The sequence below is a fragment of the Pyrus communis genome, chromosome 13 (genome assembly GCF_041283825.1).
Source record: "Pyrus communis isolate YQ-2024b chromosome 13, ASM4128382v1, whole genome shotgun sequence".
In the NCBI taxonomy this organism is placed as follows: Eukaryota; Viridiplantae; Streptophyta; class Magnoliopsida; order Rosales; family Rosaceae; genus Pyrus; species Pyrus communis.
The window spans coordinates 13,319,728-13,340,758 of record NC_142577.1 but is presented as its reverse complement, the minus strand read 5'-3'; the positions used below and the strand labels follow the sequence as shown (position 1 = coordinate 13,340,758).

General features: G+C 37.2%; 2 protein-coding genes across 7 annotated transcripts; one reads left to right on the top strand and one right to left on the bottom strand.

Annotated features, from left to right (window-relative positions):
* Window positions 1–9,391: 9,391 nt before the first annotated feature.
* On the top strand, window positions 9,392–12,401 carry LOC137737755 (uncharacterized). Of its 4 annotated transcripts, none has more exons than XM_088682173.1 (3): window positions 9,392–9,917; window positions 10,610–10,769; window positions 11,234–12,401. In XM_088682173.1, the coding sequence occupies exons 1-2, from the start codon at window positions 9,518–9,520 to the stop codon at window positions 10,732–10,734; spliced, it is 525 nt and encodes a 174-aa protein (XP_088538299.1). In that variant the 5' UTR covers window positions 9,392–9,517; the 3' UTR covers window positions 10,735–10,769; window positions 11,234–12,401. The 4 variants fall into 4 exon arrangements, with proteins under 4 accessions (XP_088538299.1, XP_068333408.2, XP_088538301.1 ...); XM_068477307.2 differs by having other exon boundaries at window positions 9,394–9,917; window positions 12,017–12,401; XM_088682175.1 differs by having other exon boundaries at window positions 9,394–9,917; window positions 11,951–12,401.
* Window positions 12,402–14,305: 1,904 nt separating this feature from the next.
* On the bottom strand, window positions 14,306–19,971 carry LOC137736867 (uncharacterized). 3 transcript variants are annotated; one of them, XM_068476171.2, is made up of 6 exons: window positions 19,161–19,971; window positions 18,508–18,611; window positions 17,844–18,020; window positions 15,306–17,152; window positions 14,859–15,012; window positions 14,306–14,680 (listed from the first exon to the last, which is right to left on the bottom strand). In XM_068476171.2, the coding sequence occupies exons 1-5, from the start codon at window positions 19,355–19,357 to the stop codon at window positions 14,860–14,862; spliced, it is 2,478 nt and encodes an 825-aa protein (XP_068332272.2). In that variant the 5' UTR covers window positions 19,358–19,971; the 3' UTR covers window positions 14,306–14,680; window position 14,859. The 3 variants fall into 3 exon arrangements, with proteins under 3 accessions (XP_068332272.2, XP_068332271.2, XP_088538618.1); XM_068476170.2 differs by having other exon boundaries at window positions 14,673–15,012; window positions 19,161–19,932; XM_088682492.1 differs by having other exon boundaries at window positions 14,673–15,012; window positions 19,127–19,830.
* Window positions 19,972–21,031: the final 1,060 nt, after the last annotated feature.

The window sequence follows — 21,031 nt, the reverse complement described above, 5'->3', positions numbered from 1 at the left end:
GAGGATGTATGTTCTTATATGTAGATTCGAAAGGCACACAAACATATTTTTTGGTCTCCATGTGTTGTTCATACATTGCATACATTGAATCTCATCTTCAAAGATCTAGCAGAAAATTTTGATTGGCTTAGGAGCACTTACAAAAAAGGAAAGTCAATTGTCAAGTTCTATTTAAACCATATTCAAACTTTGACTATGCTCAAAAGTCATTTTAAGTTGGAGATATTGAAAGTTGCGAAAACTAGGTTTGCATCTCATTGTATTTTGTTCAGAGACAGTATGTGTAGAGAGGCTTTAGCAACTACAATTATTCTTAAAGCATGGAAAGATTGGTTGAAAAATCAAGATGCAAACACACACTAATGCGGCCAAAGTTGTTGAGCTCGTGCAAAGTGATTGTTTTTGGGATGATGTAGATTCTATCATAAAGATCACAAAGCCCATATATTTGTTGGTCAATTTTTCTGATGTTGAGCAAATTGTGGTTAGTAGATGGGAAAAGATGAATTCCGTTACATTGTCCAACATTTGCTTTAACTCCACGTTTCTACGATGGAGAATATCTAAGACAAATGGCACCCGGAGGCACAACAAGAAAGGCCCCTAATGATGATGCGGAAGTAACGAGGGGAGTACTTGAAGCTTTTGATATTATATGTGATGATCCACGTAAAAAACATGAGCTATTCAAACAATATGCTACCTTTGTTGACCAAAGAGGTATTTATGCTACTCTAAATGCACAAGCAGATGCAGTAGACACGCCAGCTTTTGATTGGTGGTCAATCTATGGATGGGAAACCAGATATATTATTTTAATTTAGTTACTTAATGTATTTGGTTATTTTATATTAATTTTGGATTATAATTTTTTTTTTTTTTTTTTTTTTTTTTTTTTTTTGAGAAACACAAAGGTGCTGTCTCAACAAATATTAAGCTCATCAGCGAAAAGAGTTAGGGGCACATATTCATACATCCATAATGTTAAGAGAAATAGATTGAATTGTACGAGAGCTGATAACTTGGTTTTTGTTCATTCCAACATCCGTCTTATATCACGGTTTTGCAAAACATATAAAGATGAAGCTTATAAAAAATCAGATGTTAATCCAGAAGAGTCGAATCTAGAGAATCATGTTGAGAGGTTGGAGGAGTTGCAACGGGTGTCATTGGAGGAGGAAGATCAGGATGTCGTTGGGAGCAGCTCAAGCAACAAGTCTAGGGATAAAGGGAAACGACATTCATGATGCTGCTCCTTGAAGTTATTAATCTTATTTAACATTTTAAAATGAGAAGTGTTATTAGCACTCTAAAAATCTCATTCAACACTCGTCATACGTGTATTTTTGTTTCCAAATATAAAAAATTTGGAATGTAGAATGAGATTTTTAGAATGTAAATAACAATTCCTTTTAAAATTTATTTTTCATGTTTCGTTTGTTCAATTTTGCAGGTTCATCTCATTGGAAGATGAAACAAATTAAAGTGATTAATTTATCTTTTTAATTATCATTTTGTTAGATATTCATTGAATTATTTACTACTGGATCATTCATTTCCCATGGTTATTTCTTCATGAGAACATTTCATTGGCAGATGAAACAAATTCAAATGATTAAGTTATCTATTTATTCATTTTTTATTAAATATTTATTAAACAAATAATTAATTTACTTGCAGACCTTTCCTTTCCCTTGGTTATTTCTTCTCACTGTCGCATTCCAGTTTTCTGTCCCTCCCCCATCTCTCTCTCCTTTTTCTCCTTCACTAACAAGCACAAGGACGAATCGGAACCTGCCCAGTATGACGCTCTATGATGCTCTTCTCGAAGGGGGCGAGCAAGTCACCTGTGTTCTTTAGAAAGTCTCCCCGACAACCACATGGACGACATCGGTGAATTTTATAGTGACCCAAGTGCGTTTTTCAGTTCTTTCTTCAAGTATATTATTCCCGGGTAGATCATTTTATAGTGACCTAGGTGCGTTTTTCGTCATTTTTCTTTTTATTTATTTATTATTTATCGTCAATAGCGAGTTAATTAAGTATATTATTTCCGGCCCTAATCAGCATATTTTTTCGTTCACCACCGAACTGTAAAAGTATCGGTATGGACATCATACCAATATGGAGTTCAGACACTAATTGGCCGATTTCGGCAACTATGGTTGTGACTAAGTTGATTTAAGGCTTATTTTTAGCTTTGTTCATTGGAATTTGATTTCAATCCCACGTTCCCTGCTAAAATTCAAAAGTTTGTTCATTGGAACTCGATTTTGATCTCACTTTGCTTCCTAAAACTCAAAAGTTGTCATTATCCCTAAAACTCAATATTCACTCTACTTTAGCTTGTTTCTATGTATTTCGTTACATAATTGTTATGTTTACTTATGTAGCATAATTAGAGCCCACTTATTGCTGATGTGGCACAAGTATACTGCTCACATATCCTATTAAATGGTGCCCAATAGATAGAACCGAAAAAAAAAAAAAAAAAAAAAAAAGCAAACGAAAATTGAATTTTTAAACATTGTGTAACATATTAAAAAAAGAAAAATTAGCAAAAACCATCTCACCGACCCCTCTGTCTCCCCTCTCTCTAATCATTGCCCATTATTCATCCCTTCTCCTTCCATCTCTAACCACCTTCTCATTAATTCCACTACTTTCGATATTTGTTATGTTCTTAATGGAGGTGGCTGGTGAAGAGAGAAGATGGTTATTTTTGTTTTTTTTCTGCTATTCATTTATTTATGGGAGAAATTTGGCATATTACCAATTATAAATTTTAAATGGATGAACTTATTTTAAAAAATAGAACAAGGAATGTAAAGTGAATTTTAAGTTTCAATGAGTAAAGTTGCGAGTTTTGAGTTTCAATGAGCAAAGTGGGATCAAAATCGAGTTCCAGGGAGTAAAGTGTGGACTTTTGAGTTTTAGGGGTACAGTGAGATCAAAATCGAGTTCCAAGGAATAAAATGACGACTTTTGAGTTTCAAACGACAAAGTGGGATCAAAATCGAATTCCAAGGAGCGTAACTAAAAATAAGCCTTTCTTTAAGCCGTTTGGCTTCCAATGTAATGCATCAATTCAGAATAATCAAACAACCTTTTGGTTTTGTCCCAATCTTTGGTGGATTCCATAAACCTTTGTTATTCAAGATTTACGTAATCCTTTTAAAATTGTGCTACGTCAATTTTTAACCTAGACGTCGTGCTCTTTATGGAAGCTATTATCCGTCCAAAACAAAGTTCGAACACCAAATTTATAAATTTCTACTACATCCTTTTGTCTTGTCAATTTTAAAGCGCTTCATTTTCTCTACTTTTCCCCGTAGAAATTTATTGTCCTATAATATGTTATAAGTAAACCTATTTGGTAACTACGTTCACTTTTCAAAAAATAAAAAATGAAAGCCAAATTGTGGAAACTCAAGAAAATAGTTTTCACTTTTTGATTTTCTGTTTTTTCAAACTAAAAACGAAATGATTATAAAAAGAATTTTGAAAACTGAAAATGAAATGATTGCCAAGTAAGTTTTCACCATTCACTCTTTTTTTTTAAAAAAAAATTGTTTTTAATTTTATTAATTTTATTTTTTTCCACTATTCACTAGCTACACTTGTTTTTGTTGGAGATGTTACTTGATAACACCGCCTTCCCACAACATGCCGTGCATGCACACGCACGTTTCAAAGAAATTTTTTAGTGTATCAAAATAGGATCTGGTACACTAAATGACACACCCCGACCGAAATCAAGGCATGCTGGCCATCACGTGAGAGTGACGTAGTCATGTGCACAGTGCGGAAGTATAAATAATAATAGAATAGCGAATAAATAAAAACCAAACTACTACATAAACTAGTTAAAGTAATACGCTAGTGTAAGACTAAGTGTGATAAACATAATCAAGGCACAAAAAGCCTAAGTGCACTCCAGTAGGACGAATACTAATTACACAACACCCAAAAGTGATCCTACATTTGTGTTCTGTCAGAACCACCGTCAAAGTCCTCGTGAGCCACCAAAGTGCTTCTACCTAAAACTTGGAGGGGCGCAAAACCGAAAGTGTAAGTGGGCAAAAACAAATCTTTTCAAAATCATTTCATTTCTCAAAAGTTCTAACCCCTCGCCGTAAAACCTGTATAATTTCCCATAAAATAGAATATATATCAATATATATATATATATATTCACAACCATGCTCAGAATAACAAAATTCACCAATATGCCATGTCAAATATCTCAGCATAACAATATGAAAATCAGGTGATATTAATCAATGCAAATGATATATCAGCCAGAGTTACCTAACGTGACCTCTACGGCTGAATTTAGAGCTCGAATCCACATCTCAACAACTATACATGCACACGAGTCGGAACCACCTAAAGTGGTCTATACGATAGGACTGGGTGTAAATAAATACGCTCAAGTGCTACGATCATGTGAAGACTGTGAGAATAATCGCAGGTCACCTACGAGTCGAAACCACCTATAGTAATCTGTACGACAGGACTGTGCACCTAACTTGGATCCAAGATGAACATGTGATGCGGGAGGTGAACATCATGTGAAGGACTGTGCCCTAACTCTGGGCGGGAGCACTAACACCGGGGTGCAGGTTTATGAGCTCTCAATGCATCTCACATAACCATTAATTCACAACCATAAACTATAAATTTATCTGGCACTTACCTATGCGTCTGCAGCACCAAATAGGCAGACACTTTGTATGGCATTTTAAAACATATAAACATTCAATTTCATTTTCTGGGAAAACTCTCAAGTATATAGGTATATACGAAAAACCAAAAGCCCACTCACTGGTATATGGAAGGGTCGTAGTCCCTGAGCCTTGAGTGACTGTGCTCGTCCTCAGGATAGGTCTCACCTATATGCGAAACAACTATATAAACGTTAATTTAAAGCACATAACCAAAACTAGGTAATAACTTCTCAAACAATGCTCAAATGGGGTGTTTGAATATACCAACGTGATCTACTCAACCTCATGAACATCCCCATATTTTTAAAATAATTTTCTAACCACCCACGCACCAGCCAAGGCACGGCCAGACGCGCCGGCCACGCATGGCCAAACCCTAACTGGCCCTAACGGCGGTTAGGAATATTCCGTTAAAACCTTAACAGAAGTTAACGGCCATTACCTAACGCCGATAGAATATTCCGTCAACTCTAACGGAATATTCGTCTGCTTCTCTAGCAAGCCTCGCCGATTGCCACCATCGGAAAACTAGGAAAAACTTCCATTCGTCAAATCTCACTCGTCTCTCAACCAAAATTCACGAATTTTGTATGAAAATGAAGCTTACGAAGAGTAGAACAAAACCTTATCACTTTGGGGACCTAAAACCAACGGAATCTCGCCGGAAAAACCCACGATATTCTGGCCAAACCTGCAACTCACTAAAACTGGGCTTCCCGACGTCCAAAACACTTCAACTTTCTTCTCTGAGCTTCGTGAGAGTGTTCTAAAGCTCCCTATGACCTTAAAAACTCCGAAAAACTTCACAATCATGTGTGCATGAACAATGCATGAAATCTGGGGTTAGGATTCTCGAGGTTTTCGAAGGTTTCAAGTCTCAGAAATGGTATAAATGAACTCAGGAACTTGCAAGGAGTTTGAATCTTACCTTCTAAACATCGATCCGTGCCTGAAATGGTTGATTTGGGTGATGTCCATACGACTTGTACAGAAATGCAGAAAAATCCGAGAGGAAGGAGAGAGATGGAGGGTCCACGGGTGTTTAGGTGTATGTGGGTGTGTGTGTGTGGTCCTAGTTGAGTCAACAACCAAAAAAAAAAAAACAAACTAAACAACACCCCACAGGCAATTTAATGTCCAAGGGCAATTTAGTCTTTTCACACCTACGGTACAAATATTCCAGGACGGACTGTCACACTAAATGTTGTAGTACAATTTGTTAAAAAAATTATTTTGTAAATTTCAAATAAATTATATTGTTCATGTTAGTGTACCAAGATTAGTGTTTACAATTTCTTCAATACGGTCCATATTTATATGCAAATATCAAAAAAATAATAGAGATGGAAATGGGGGTTGAAGTCTAAACTTCACCTCATATCGAAGAAACCTTTATTTAAGCTGAAATCAACAGTTATCGTCGATATTTCTGACACATCTATTAAATATAGTAGAAACCCTTATATTTCGTCTAACCCAATGTTTGACAATACTTAAATTTCATTTTAAATTTTCATCATTTTCATTGAAAGCAACCAATATTGATATCAATATTTGATATATTCGTTGATAGGGGTGGGTTCAAAAAATTGAAAACCGCAAAAAATCAAACCAAAAATCGAAAAAAAAAAAAAAAAAACCGAACCAAACCGAATCTCTTTACACTTTATGAATTTATGTCTGACACACCTTGACCCGAAATGTCCACTAGGAATCCGAATCGAACTGTACTGGCCGACACCTAGAAGGTGACGAAGCCATAAAGTATGGTGATGTGGAAAATGTGAATAAATTTAAACCTAAAAGTGCCTAAAGACCAAAGTGCGCTGTGAGTGGGAATTAACCCCTTTCACACGCGATGTTAGAGCATAAGCAAAGTATAGTAATATGGGCAAGGATCATACCCTCAGAGGCAGCCACCAATACTGAGATTTGCTAAGAATCCTCGTCGATATGGACTTTCAGCAGCTAAAACCTGGAGGGGCACAAAAACAAGGGTGAGTGGGCTTGAAAATAAAGTTTTTAATAAAAACCTTTTGAAAGAGTTATAACCATTCTCCGTAAAACCCGCATAACTTTCCAAAAAACAATAATACATACATATATAGAAATCATACTCGAGAGTAGTGAAAACCAAGTATATGCCATGTCAAGTATCTCAACAATGAAATAAGTAAGTTAGGTGAAATAAATCAATGTAAAATGATATGCCAGCCGGAGTCACCTAACGTGACCTGTACGACTGAACCTATTGCTCATCAATCCATCCGGAGTCACCTAATGTGACCTATACTACTCTAAACCTGCGCACGAGTTGGAACCATCTAATATGGTCTGTACGACAGGCTGGGTGTAAATAAGTACGCTTAAGTGCTACGATCACGTGAAGGCTGTGCGATGAATCGTAGGTCACCTACGAGTCGGAATCACCTAATGTGGTTTGTACGACATGCTGACATCTGGCTTGGACCCAAGCTGAGCGTATGGTGCGGGAGGTGAACGATCACATGAAAGCTAGGCCCTGGCCACGGACGAAGTACTAACACCAGAGTACAGGACAATGAGCTCTACATGCATCAACTCATAATCAACTACCATGCAACCATACCATCAATATATACTCACCTGAACTTATATGGGCCTCTGCAGCATCATGCAATATTATGTAAAGCTATACTAATGCATATGCTAAAATGTAAAGCAACCATGACATGTCATTTTAAACGAAATTCCATTTAAAACCATTTCTGGGAAAAATGGAAAACATATATACGTATATATAGAAAACCAAAAGTCCACTCACCTGGAGTCCGCACTACAACTCCCTAGCACAAACATCAAGGCGTCACGAACGATCGGCGCCTAGAACAATTATCAAATCATGTCTTAGAATTCTTATCAATAGAACACTTAACGTACATATCCTATTCGGGAAGATCCATACATCGGATTCCCGATCCGTAAGTTTCTAATATCCCCAAATATTATGTATTATAACGTATCAAATTTTGGTGATGATCCAACGATCGGATCGTCGATTGCTATAATAATCAAGTGGCGGACCTTAATGGAGCTACGTTCAAATGATGGAAATTCATCAATCGGACTTCACCAATGGAATCAGGGTATTCAAATTTAACCTAGGAAGGTCAGGGGATGTCTCAGCCCACGCGCCGCCGCACGCGCCGCCATAAGTGGTTGTCGGCCGCCCCGACTCATCAGAAAATTCAACTATTTCTAAAAATTATCAAATTTTACAGAGATGAAGATCTCAATGAGAGCAACAACTTTCATACATGTGGCCAATTCCAATTTGGTCGGGAAAACACCTGAAATCCACCTCGATCCGCCGGAAACCTTTGAAATGGGTGTTCTTGATTCAACTCCAAACAAGCTCCGACGCCTCCAAGTTTGATTGGGCTTTGTTTCTGGGTTCAAGGAGAGTCTAATGGTGGTAGAGATCGAAGGACTTTGCTTCAAAAATTGGCGAATTGCCACCAAGAACACCACGGTGCCACCAGTGCCATTCTCACGAAACCAAGACCAAATCTTGTCTAATTTGTGTGGAAAATCAAAGAGGGAAGCCTGGTGAGAAGTTCCTAGGTGATAACTCGGCGTAAATCGTCGGAAATTGGCCGGAAAACCATCGAAACCCATTGGGTTTCACAGTTTCCGTAGGTCGGGTCATAAAGAACCAGTAAAGGATCCATGATCCCATGCTTCTCACCCTTCTCCTTTCCCCTCCTTTCTTCTTTCTCCATTGGTCACTCACCATCTCTCTCTTCTCTTGGTTAGCTTCACATCCCCCTCCTTTCTCTCCTTTATAGCCTATCTCCACCGCCCATCTTTTCTTCTTTAAATCTGGACCACACATGTGGCTCCACCAGATTTTACTCCAAAAATCTCGAGTATTCTAGAAAATAATAAATTTACAATTTTACCCTCAACTTCATTCGTTATAACTCCAAATTGCGTTCCGTTTGCGCCCATGTGTCCGTAGCGACTAGTACTACAAGAATATGGCAAGAAAACGAGTCTTACGTGACACGACATGGCAGTCAACAAAGGTCAACACTTTGCCTTGAAGGGCATTTTTGTAAATTCACTTATTAAAATTATTATGACTGTAACTTTTGGGGACGGGTCGTTACAATGCCCATGATATTTCTTTTGTGAAACTTTATTGCCAAGTTTGAAACTAAGCCTAGGGCTTTTTTATGAAGCATACTTGGTTCAATTAGACGAGGATATTCCATTGGTTATAAAGAAAAATTTTGGAAGGCTTTGGAACTTGGAAGAGTTTCTCTATTTGTTTGTTTTTAGAATGGATACGCTGATCATTTTTTTTTTGCAATTGAAGTTATCGATAGAATATAATTGGTTTATATGATTTTGTATATTTATAACTACCTTCTCATTTTTTTTCCATTTTCTTATTATTAGTCTACCAATATAAGCCTATTTTTTAAATTGCATATTAAAAAAAAAGAAATCAAGTTTTATAAAATTAGGAATAAAAAAAAAGAAAAAAAAACAAAACCAAACCGAATAAAATCAAACTGAAAAAAATTAAAAATTAAAAATCGAAACCTAACCAAAATAAAACCGAACCCATCACTGTCCGTTGATATTTATATATCTATATTGTATGCCGATACTTAAAAAACTCTCCGACCCGCGAGCAACCATCATTCCCTACACGCGCCACCTTCCAAAACTCCCTCTCCTTTCACTCTCTCTCTCTCTCTCTCTCCCGAATTACACAGTTCCCACAGTCCACCGACCAAATGGTTCGACTCCTCACTCAAGCGCTCCGCCACTCCCTCCTGCGCCGCCCTCTCCTCCCTCCCTATCTCACCCAGGCCCACCGCGCTCGCTCCTTCCGATCCGGCGAGGCCGAGTTAATCGAGATCGAAGTCGAGCCCTCCCCCTCGTCGTCGCCAAGTGATTCAGAGAAATTAATGCTGAAGAAGCTGGACGACATGGTTCAGACTATCGTCGTCCAGAGGGCCACCCCCGATTGGCTCCCCTTCGTTCCCGGCTCCTCGTTCTGGGTCCCACCTCGACACGCTCCGTTGAAAGTGGCCGACTTGATTGGCAAATTGGCTAACCAGCTCACATTTGAAGAAATCCTCTCTGTTGCTACCGATCGAGGATGGCCTTGCTCCCAATTTTTCATCAATGGCGGTATGGGCTTTTTTTCTTTGGGCTTCTGTATGTAGGAAATGTTTTTAATTAAGTTTAATTTGATGGGTTTGGTGGAAAATGGCAAATTGGTTCTAATTAGTTTTTGTTTGATGTGGTTGGTGGAAATGCTTCTTTTAAGAAGGAATTGAAGTGGGTTTTTAGTTTTATGTATGTACATAATGTTTTTAGTTTGTTATTGTTTGATTGGTTTGGTGGAATTGTTGGTTTTTTTTTTTATTTTTATTTTTTTTTATGGATTTTTAGTTTCGTGGCAATTAGTGGAACCTTTTGTTTTTGGATACCTTCAAAGGCTTCAATTTTAGCTTCATTGGTGAACATATGTGGTTAATGATGGAAATGGGAAATGCCCTTGGTATCCGTCTAGTGAAAGTTTGCGATTGTAAAATTTACAGAATTCGGCAGAAGAGTGTAAGAACAGCGGTTACATACTGCTCAATTCATGAAATGTTTAATTGGTTATCCAAAATTGACCTAGGGAAGAACATGAAATGACATCTAAACAGTATTTTTTAATGCGCGGGATGAGTGATGTTTGCTTGTTTATCATCTTCTGTGCTGGTTTAAAAACAATGTATCTTTCAACTATGTAAGAAAATCCTCGTTTGAGTTTTATTTTGTAGCTCTTAGTGAATAAATATTTTGACGTATCATTAATTTTTGGTTGGCTGTAGGCATTGGAACTGCAGAAACAAGGGAGGTGGATACGGAGGCAGAAGGATCAACACCAATAGAGGTGGAGGTGGAGGTCAAGGTTTTGACTGATTCCCAGGAGTCATCTCGCTGCGAGGATGATTAAGGATTTCTCATCTCTCTATCAGCCTGGTTGCTTGGGTGAGTTCCCCTACTCTTGACAATCACCGATGCTCCTTTGCATGCATATCATGACCAAAATAGTGTTGTCATTGTACCTTAGGATATGGATTCAACTTATCTTTGTTTAGGTTTAGGCTGTTAGTTTTGGACGTTGGTGGTATATCCGCTTGTTTGCATTGATGTATTGTAATTATCATCTTCGGCAATTATATTTGTGTTCTGTTGCTGTATAGTTTGAAAGAATAACACCCAACAACAGAAGGGAATGAAATATTAAATGGTGAGCATGTTGTATACATCCACGTGATCACAACTTGATGCCTCAGACAAATAATCTTTATGTACAGAGTATCGTTGTATATTTAGGTGTATGATCTTGTTCCTTCTCTCTCTTTTATTTTTGGTTTGAATTTCTGGTGCTGCATGCTTGCTACAATGTTCTGACTTTCGATGATGGTGCGTGTGTGTGTGTCTGTGAACAGCTCTTTTAAAAAATTTCAAGGTTGAGACGGGCAAGCTCACTTAGCTTTGTTAAGTATCTAAAAGCTTGAGAAATGAAAATTTTGGGCTCTAAAGAGCCCATCAAGCTGAAGGAAAACTACATCTATGCCTCACATTTTGGCTGGTGTCACTTTGCCGCCTAAGAAAAACTTCTACCATGCCCCCTTGAAACTTTGCAATGTGAGGCATACTGTCAATTTTGTCCAATTTCATATTAAATTTGTCAAGTGGCAAGCACATGACCTTATCCTGATGGTTAACATGACTCTCGTTATCTCCTCTTTCCCCCATTCTCCTCACTCTTTGCTTTCTTCTTTCTCTCTTCTTGGCCTCTCTTCTCCGAAGAAACACTTGGATTTGATCTGAAACTTCTGTTGTGGGTATGAAATTTTGTTCGCAGAATCTGGCCTTTCTTCTCCCTTTTCTTTTTGTCATACCTCCGAAAATGTCTTCCCAGTAAAATTTAACCCCAAATTAGTATCCTTAATGGACGGCACAACCTGGAAATTTGACCCCCAACCACTAAATTTCGTCCCAAAATATGCTTGTCTTCTATCTGTTTCTCTCATCTCTCTCTTTGATAGATGGGTATACATATATCTGGTTTGTTCAGGGACGATGTGCATCAACTATAAAATTATTAGTTTATCACTTGTCAAATGAAATTTCCATACATGCGTTTGTCGTTGTCTTTACAGTTATGAATAGGTTTTTATTAGAACTGGATTACACTCGTGTATCAACTGAACACTGGCCAATTTTAGGTTTAGCAGTAGCTAGGTTGGAAATCTGTCAGACGGGTTTATCTTTTACCTATCTGATTCAGAGTGTGCAAAAGTGAAGTGGCCATGTTTTAGTTGTTCGGCAGCACCATGATGGGACACGAGTGCCCAGAGCGGGACAGAACGGTGTGTATGGGTTAGGGTGGTGGAGAAGGTGGTGGAAGAGATAATGAAGTTTCAAATAAAATTGGTGTTGTAAAATGGAGAGAATGGGGTATAGAAGATCCTTCTTCTCTTGTACAACTTAAGCAGCATTAGTATAAATTCATCTTTTAAATGTTGAAGCATATAAACATTTGTGAATACTTTGGATTTGGATCACCAACTTAAAAGTTGGATTACATGTTCTTGATTTCTTGTACTTTAAGATGAAGATGTCCAAGTTGGCTCAAACTATAACCTAGAAAGATATGTGTTATTCACGTTCTTTATGAGACGTTTGTATCCATGGATCGAGTTTCTTTTTCTTACAACCCCAATATTTTGTTTGATTTTAGCTCGTTTCATTCACGAACTAAGCTTGAACTAGGTATTTTTTTAGTACATCGATATTTTTACACTAAAGGGAGGGGGAGTTCGGTTAAGCCACACAGTGGGCAACCTAATTTGGTATCAAATTTGCCATTCATGAGATTCGAACTTAAGACTTTTCACTTCCAAGTGAATAGGAAGGTAAATTCATTTCTTTTCTTTTACGAACGGAGCATGAAGCCAAATAAATGAACCCAACTTGAATTGCATTAAGCTTATTTACTAGGGGTGCAACTCAGGTAGGTTGTGCGGGTTGAAAGGTCAACCCAATTCTAACCCAACATTTACAATTCGGGCTCGAGTTCGGATTAAATTTCATTCGGGTTCATTTGGGCTCGAGTCTAATTGGGTGAGGGTTTACTTGGGTTAGGTTTGGGTTGCCCAATTTTTTCAAGTTTAATCTTATAACAACTTAGTTTCCAAGAATTCCTAAAAAAAAAATAAGCCAAGTAGCATCAGAGCTAGCTTACTCTAATTTCATAAATCAATCTACTATAAAGCTTTAGGATTTAGAGACTACGAATATGGGCTGACTAATCAAAGCCTCTTATTCCCTAAAAGCTTAATTAATTATAAAGGGTAATTTATTAAAAAAGTATTAGAAAGGGCGTTGGTTTTTGGACTTAACACACTTGGGTGTAGTATTAATTGATATGAGTTATAATCTGGTTAGATTGAGTTTGGTTAGTCAGGTTAGGTTGGGTTGGGGATGGACTAGCAAATGATCAACTCAACTCAACCCAATCAATGAACGGGTTGAAATTGGGTTGGGTTCGGATGGGTTATAACTAAAAAAAAACTCGCTTGTTTGGATTTAAAGTCAGATTGAACATAGACGAGTTCAAATTGGCCTAATCCAAGTTGCACCCCTATTATTTATCATTCTACACATTAACCATAATTATATCTTGTGATAGATAAGCTCAACCAGAAAAAAAAAAAAAAAATATATGAAAAAAAAAAAATTGTTTTTAGAGGAGGCAAGTTTACCCCTTTTTAACGTGGCATTTGAGCTAAGGTTTGGGTAAGTTATGAACAAATGCATACTAAAATTACATTTAAATAACATTTTTTGGCAGAACTGCTTAATACTATAATCTAGTGGTATTCTTCTACACTTGTAAGTGGGAAGTTTTAGGTTCGATTCTCACTAAAGAGATCCTTACCTTTTTTTTTTTGGGAGGTTTAACAAAACACTCCCAGTACTGTTCATTTTTAACGAAAAACCACATTTATATACATTTCCCTGGTACTATTCATTGTACCTTTAAAAAGGACTTTTCATTAAAATGAAAGTTTTTTAAAATTTTTCGTTAGTTTTCCCTTTTTTTTTTTTTGTTTTTGTTTTTTTTTTTTTTTTTATGAGTAAATTGTAGTACTGGTTCCTCAACTTTAATCAAATTGAAGCAATGGTCACTCAACTAGAAATCTAATACCATTAGTCCCTCAACTTATCAAAACGTGTAGTTATGATCATTTTCGTCAACTCCGTCAGAATTTTGTCAAAATGAGTTATGTTGGAAGGAATGACCATTGCTCCAATTGGGTTAAAGTTGAAGGACCATTGCTCCAATTGGATTAAAGTTGAGGGACTATTTCTCCAATTGAATAAAGTTGAGGGACCACTGATACAATTTTTCATGTTTGCCCCTTGATTTAGTTTTACGTGCATAACACATGACTCGTTTTCAAAGACTTTCTAATAGAGTCGACGAAAAATACCATAGCCGTACGTTTTAATGAGTTGAAGGACCAATAGTAATGAATTTTTAATGAAGAAACCTTTGCTCCAATTGGGTTCTACACTTTTGAAAAGTGTTAAAAAGTTCCAACTTTCACAAATAACGAGTTCAATTTTTATGGATGTTTGATGGATGGAAGCTGGATTTTGTTGATGATCTGATGATGTTGGATGTTGCAGATATCAAACTGCCTCACTCACACCCCTTAGTACCATGACTTTCTCAAGGCATGCATCCACAAACGGCAGCTGAATGTTCCTCCTGCTGCTTTGGCACATATTTTTGTTTCTTGTATGCTGAGTGTAACATGTGCTTTCGATGACCCTTTCACATATTGCACTTCACAGTGTAGATGCATATGGCTCTTGAAATTCTAATACATTTAGATTCAAAAGATTATAACAGAAACTCATATGTACACGTCCGTCATAGCGACTGCCAAAACCCCTATGGCGTAAGAGAAGAATAATGGATCGAACTGAATTTATTTTGGCACTAAATGAACTGATAATTACAAAATCTATATACAGGTTGCTATAAATAATGCACACCTCACATCTCTGACAAAAGGTTGCTGATCTTCCGAAGCTCTGTTAGAGCTGCCATAGCCGTAACTTGTCCTTTGCCAACTATAGTGTTCTTTGATAAGTTCTCCGACGATCCAACCTGAACACCACGGTCCTGCTGGAAAACAGACTCGATAACCTGCCATAGATGGTAGTTGAACAGTCAGAATGATGCAGACGTAAAATCTGATATGCTTGAAGTGCAGTTGGAACCAACTTACAAGAAATACTATGGTTGCAACGAATCTAGTAAGATTATCATTGTCAACGATAAACACTAGATATTTGTTTAGTTCATGGATAATGCCTCTACCGAAACGTATCACCATTTTTCATTAGCCTCCTTCCTCTTCAACAATCATTTGATTTCCCATTTAACTAGAACTAGAACAGATAATAGTATAATGCTTTAGTTCCTATAAGAAGCATTACCTGAATATGTTCAATCATAGACTGCCCAAGATTCCTTAAAGTACCCACCACATGCTGGTCAACAGCTTCTCCTTTGTGGCTAACTAAAGAGCTGCAGGACCCCTCAGCCACAGAAGAGCTTGTTGCATTCTGATTACCTTCACAACGGGGAGATTTCATAGCCTCACTGGCATTGTATCCTTTCTCGGATGTCCCTTCACCAGCTGCATTCCGTCCAAACTTCCAAAATCTCGGGAACTTACCAGAAAGAAGGTTACGTTCCTTTCCTGGCACTGAGTTTCCGGGAGAATGATTGTTGCATTCCGATGTTTGAGAGACACCCTTGGGATGATTAGAAACCGGAAGAGGTGGCTCTTCCGACACATCCTGTGAATTATCATCATTTTCATCAATGGACAGATTTGATGCAACGCTACTTTTTTCTGATTCAAGTTCATGACCATTATCCCCAGTACGAGGACTTGTTGGATCTGAGAAAACAGATGAATTTTCTTCGCTGGGTGGATCTCCATTGAAACATCTGTTCTCGGTGGCAGAATTAAGGTCCTTGCCGAACCCAGTTTCTCTGTTGCCCTCTACTTCTGAAGAGAGTTTGTCCTCATGGGAACACAATGTCTCAATATCCTTCTCTGAGCTGAGTTCTCGAGAAAGGTCTTGCAGCAACCTTCGTCTAACAGAAAACCTGGGGTTCTTTTTGCCATTCTCAGATTTTGATGGAGACGGTTCAGACTCTGTTCTAGATAGGCTCAACTTTACTTTTTCTGTCCATCGCTTTTTATGGCTTGGAACCTGTTTCTTCAAATCATTTTGCCTTAGTTCTTCTTCCCTGTGCAGAACTCTCCACTTCTCTTCCCAGTAGCTTTCAGGTACTAGATTTAGTGGTGTTTTTGGAGAAACAGAATCGACTGAAAGGCTATGACCTCTTGCATTCATTGATTTACTATGTTCATAGGGCCCACTATATAAAAGTAATGAGGGTGAGCTACTGTTCTTCAAAGCAAGATCCTGCAAAGACATTGCCTTTTGTATCAGTTTCTTCAAATCTATGTTCTCAGGAAAATTTAACAATCTCTGAAGACACGCAGTAGCATTCTCAGCAGCAAGAAGGGACGATCTCAAATAAAGTAACATTGAAACTGCCATGGCTGCCATATATGCTCCTCGAGGTGAAGTAAGGATGGCAAAGCTGGCTGCATCATCTTCAGGACATTTGTCTAATTTACTATTACCAGATGCAAATATTTCATCCCAAATTATCAATAAATTTGCAAGTGAAAATTCACGCCCAAATAAAACCCGTAGCCAGCGAAGTGCAAAATACTGGGGTTCAACACCAAGCTCAACAAGGTGGCTGTGTAGAGATGAATCAACAAGAGACAGCAAATGATACAACGCAGCAGATGCTTCAATGACAGGAGGTAAATTAGTATGAGAACCAACAGCAGGGGAGGGAGAGAAGAATTCTGCCATGGAAACTGAACCATGGGCCCCACTCATTAGAGCATCAAACATACAGTACGCATCATGTTCCATAAATCTCTCAGACAAGACAATACCCAATTCACCTTCAGCACCATAAGAATCACTAAGCATTACAATGGTCTGTATCTCGGGATCAAGCTCGTCAAGACTCTTAACATTCAATGTACTTCCATCTGAGCCATTTTCATCTTCCATGGAATCAGGAAATTTTTTGAACTCAAAATTATATGTAAGATCATTTTCATGAAATGATAGACCATCAAATTTATCAGTGAAGTGATCTTCATACAGCTTTCGCACTTGAGATAGCCGCTCCACATCAAAATGAAGAACATACAATAGAGGAGCCAAGAGTTCATGCATTCCTATAGTGAAAACAGAAAAACCAAAGAAAAACAGTTAAAATCATAGCTTGTTGAGGTTACTGAAATTGTAGAATAACTTTTTTTTTTTTTAAAAAAAGGCTCTACTTGCTGCCGCAGAAGTCAAAACTCAGAAAAGAAAAGGCTGCCTAACTACCTGATAATCAATAATCTTTCCCTATAAATCTTTCTGAAAATATAAATTAAAATAAATATACCATAATATTAATCATTTCGTTGAGACCAGTAGCATTAGATTTTTTTTATCAGGATATATTGCATAATAACCAAAACATGCATTATGCATTATAATATGAGATTTCAAGACCAATGCCATTCAAGTCTTTAAACAAAGCAAGCAGGACAGATGGTGAACTTTTTTGAGGAACCATTGAAGAGAAAAATGCGTTGTGGAAAATCTTTAAATATCTCACGACGTCAAGGGACGTAGTGCGGGAAGTTGTGTAGTGCTTACGAGGAACTTTGTATTAAGGAAAAAATGCTGCAAGAGCATTAGTTTGCCTATTCCTAATTGGGATAACATGGAGAGACAGTGTGCTCTAAATGCCAAGCTCATAAGAATTAATCACTTTAAACATAAAGGAATGTTATATCCTGAAACCATATTCTAGGATCCCGAATATAACAAAATCTTAAATGAAAAGAGAAAATTAATGTGAGCATTTTAGCATACCTTGTCTGTAACCACACTCTGGATGTCTAAGACACCACAATAACAAGATCCTTCTCAACATGCCTTGGCATCCTGGAGTTTGAAAGTAGCTTCCATGTTCTGGGTATAAACGTGATAAATCCTGATCAACCATTTTCTCCAACTCAGCACTCCGGAAAAAGTGACCCCATGTGCTATCTGCTTGTGAGATTCACAATACAACACAGCATACATTAGTAATTGCATCACTCGTGAGGAGCTACAATGCCACCCATTGATTTGATTTGGTGTTATACAGTCTGACACTGCTACAATGATGCAAATAATTATTCGTTTGTTTTTTTAGATTGTAACAGCTTCTCACAGGAAAATCTGAAAACACATTGGCACATCAGTAGAAGAAAGCTGTTTCCCTTTCCAAAAGAGAGTCCACTTTCATTTACAAATATGCAATAATGTGGCAAAACGCGGCACATGCCTCCAGATTTGGTCATTTTAACAAAGCGGCTACATATAGAAAGCTAATAATGAATAAGTAAAACAAACACTGCAGACAAACGAATATAGCAAAATCAGGTTCAAGAAAATTGTTGGATTGAGTGTGCATTAGCAAACTAACAGGTTAAAATGGTCGTGCATGTTTTTCGGTGGAGTTCAAATAGTTATACAGATCCATTGACTTTACCTGGGTTTTGCGATAGTGGATTGTCTATGGCAAGGTCAGGAGAATTACTCCCATCCTTTTGGGGATGTGGATCAACCAGAAGGCGCCTTCTCAATCCGGCATACCTAAAAATGTACACAAGGTAACTTAGCACAAGAAAACACGAACATAAAAATTACCAGCAAATCACTTGCAGTCCAATATATATACTTAGACAAATTCAGTGATCTTAAAGTCATAATTCACATCAAAACTCGGATCAATCAGCTAAACTAATCGACCACATGCACCAAACGCAACCAAAAAGTTCAAGAGGCCACCTTTTGAATCATAAAGATATAAGACGAAAGTAACAAGGCTTTCGTGTTTCCGAAACAGTTTACAGCTCATAAGAAACATATTACAAAAATCCACGGGCCGTTAACTCAACCCGGAACCAGTATCTTATAAACCCTTTCAAGTTTTTATTTTTCCAAGATTACCGTTAACACCACTTTACCATATTCCGTCGATTAATGAATAAAAAAAAGATCAAATCAAAAGGGCAATCGTAAACCAAGTAAGATTATCCCAGCAAATTCCATGCATAAAATCATTAATTCAGTGAAAAACTTAAAACAAAAAACAATAAAAAAAAAACCTGCAGAAAATCATGAAAGAGAAGCTAAATCCACCTTCTTCTACAATCAGCTGAAACCCGACGAAGATCATCAGTGGAGGAAGAAGAAGAAGAGGGCAAAATCCCAAGATTTATACGCCATTGGACGCCTCTAAGGTCCTTGAATCGAGGATTCTCAGATCTCTCAGGAACATCAGGGGAGCTCAATGACGACGATTCGGGCAATGCCGGCTCGATTGCAGCTGGCGACATGGCTTTCTCCCAATTCTCCAAAAACCCAATTACCAATTGAGCTGAAAACGATCAAGGTGTAAGCTAATGCAAAAAGGGAACAATTTTTTGCAGAGTTTGTGCAGATTTGTGAGCAGAAACAGATGAACAGGGTACGTATGCAATTCGGTTTTTTTTTTTTTCCTGGGTCAATAGATAATTTTGGGAGTATGAAATTTGGAAGAGAAAGATGAAGTTGCAATAAACAAAACGCCGAGAGAAGAAGAAAGAGAAGGCGTGGTGGAAGAAACGGCAGAAGTTGTGGAGGAGAAGAAAGATTTGTGAGTTAGGAGATGAGGATCAGACTCCTGTATTCAAGAGAAAAAGCAACAATTTTTTATCATTATTTTTTCCACATTTATTTCTTCAATTCACCAAACCCAATTGGAGAGAGAATATCAAGTTTGTTTGTTCAGAGAGGGAGGAGAGAGAGAGAGAAAAAGAGAAGTGCTCATTTGACCTCCAACCGCTTCAATCCAATGTTTAGGAAGGTGCGGTCGGTTGTCGTCTACTCACCGCTCTTCTATTATTGAATTACAAACCCACCCCTACGGAGCGGTTCGATTAGAAACGAATTTCAAGTTCATATTGTACATGGTCTTAAAGTTGCTTCTTAGCATTAATAAATCAATGATGGTGGTTAAAAGAATATTAAAATATCTCTGTAAGTCCTTTTAGTCTTTAAAAAAGTAGACTGCTGTGCCAAGCCATCGGTTAATCATTTTTAAAAATTAAAAAAAAAATGAATTACAAAAGAAAATTTTCCCTTTTTCCTTACAAAATTAAATTCTAGTAAAATTGGAGAACAATATCAAATCAAATCGAGTGGTTATGTTCGGAAGAAAAACTTCGTTAGATAATAACGAGCTGGTTTTAACAAGTTATACTTACACATTACTTATTATTTTTCTCCCATTTTCACAATGTACTAGTTGGTGTTGAACACTAATATCCTATATTTGGTATTTACAATTAGGGATGTGATATCTACACACCCTTTTTTACTTCTCGCACAACCTTCTAATTATCGGTCGTCGGATCAGATGAATTGAACAATATCAATGGACAGAAATTAACAAAGAGTGTGTGAAAAGTAAAATAAGGTGTGTGAATAGCACATCCCTACAATTATTATTACTTCGCTATTTCTTTCTTTTATATTTGGTGCATCCTATTTAGTTATTCTGTTACAACCATCTCAGGATCTTGCATATTAATTCATTCCATTCAAGAGAATTAAAAAACATTTAAATATTTTTTTTAATATTCTTAATATCATAGTAGATAGGATGTTGAAGCTCATGCGTTCTAAGTATAAGGCTTTCATCTTCTTAAATTATTGTAATCGTTTCGAACTCTTTTCTTCCCTTTATAATAATGTTTTTTTTTAAAAAAAAATTATTATCTTAGCTCAATAGAAGAAGGGAGAATGTCTGAACTCTGAAATACATTAGGTTAAAAAAGAATATTTTGTCCACCTCGTCGAAATTCTCTTTTCAGCACATGAGTAAAGCAAAGGAAGCAAGTCTTAGCTACTCTTATGGTTTTCAGGAATTCTCTCTAAGAACTTCTAACAACGCCTTTAGTCTAGGCGAGTCTCAGCTAATCTATTAATGTTTACCCTGCATGATAACAAACATTAGACTACATAAAAAA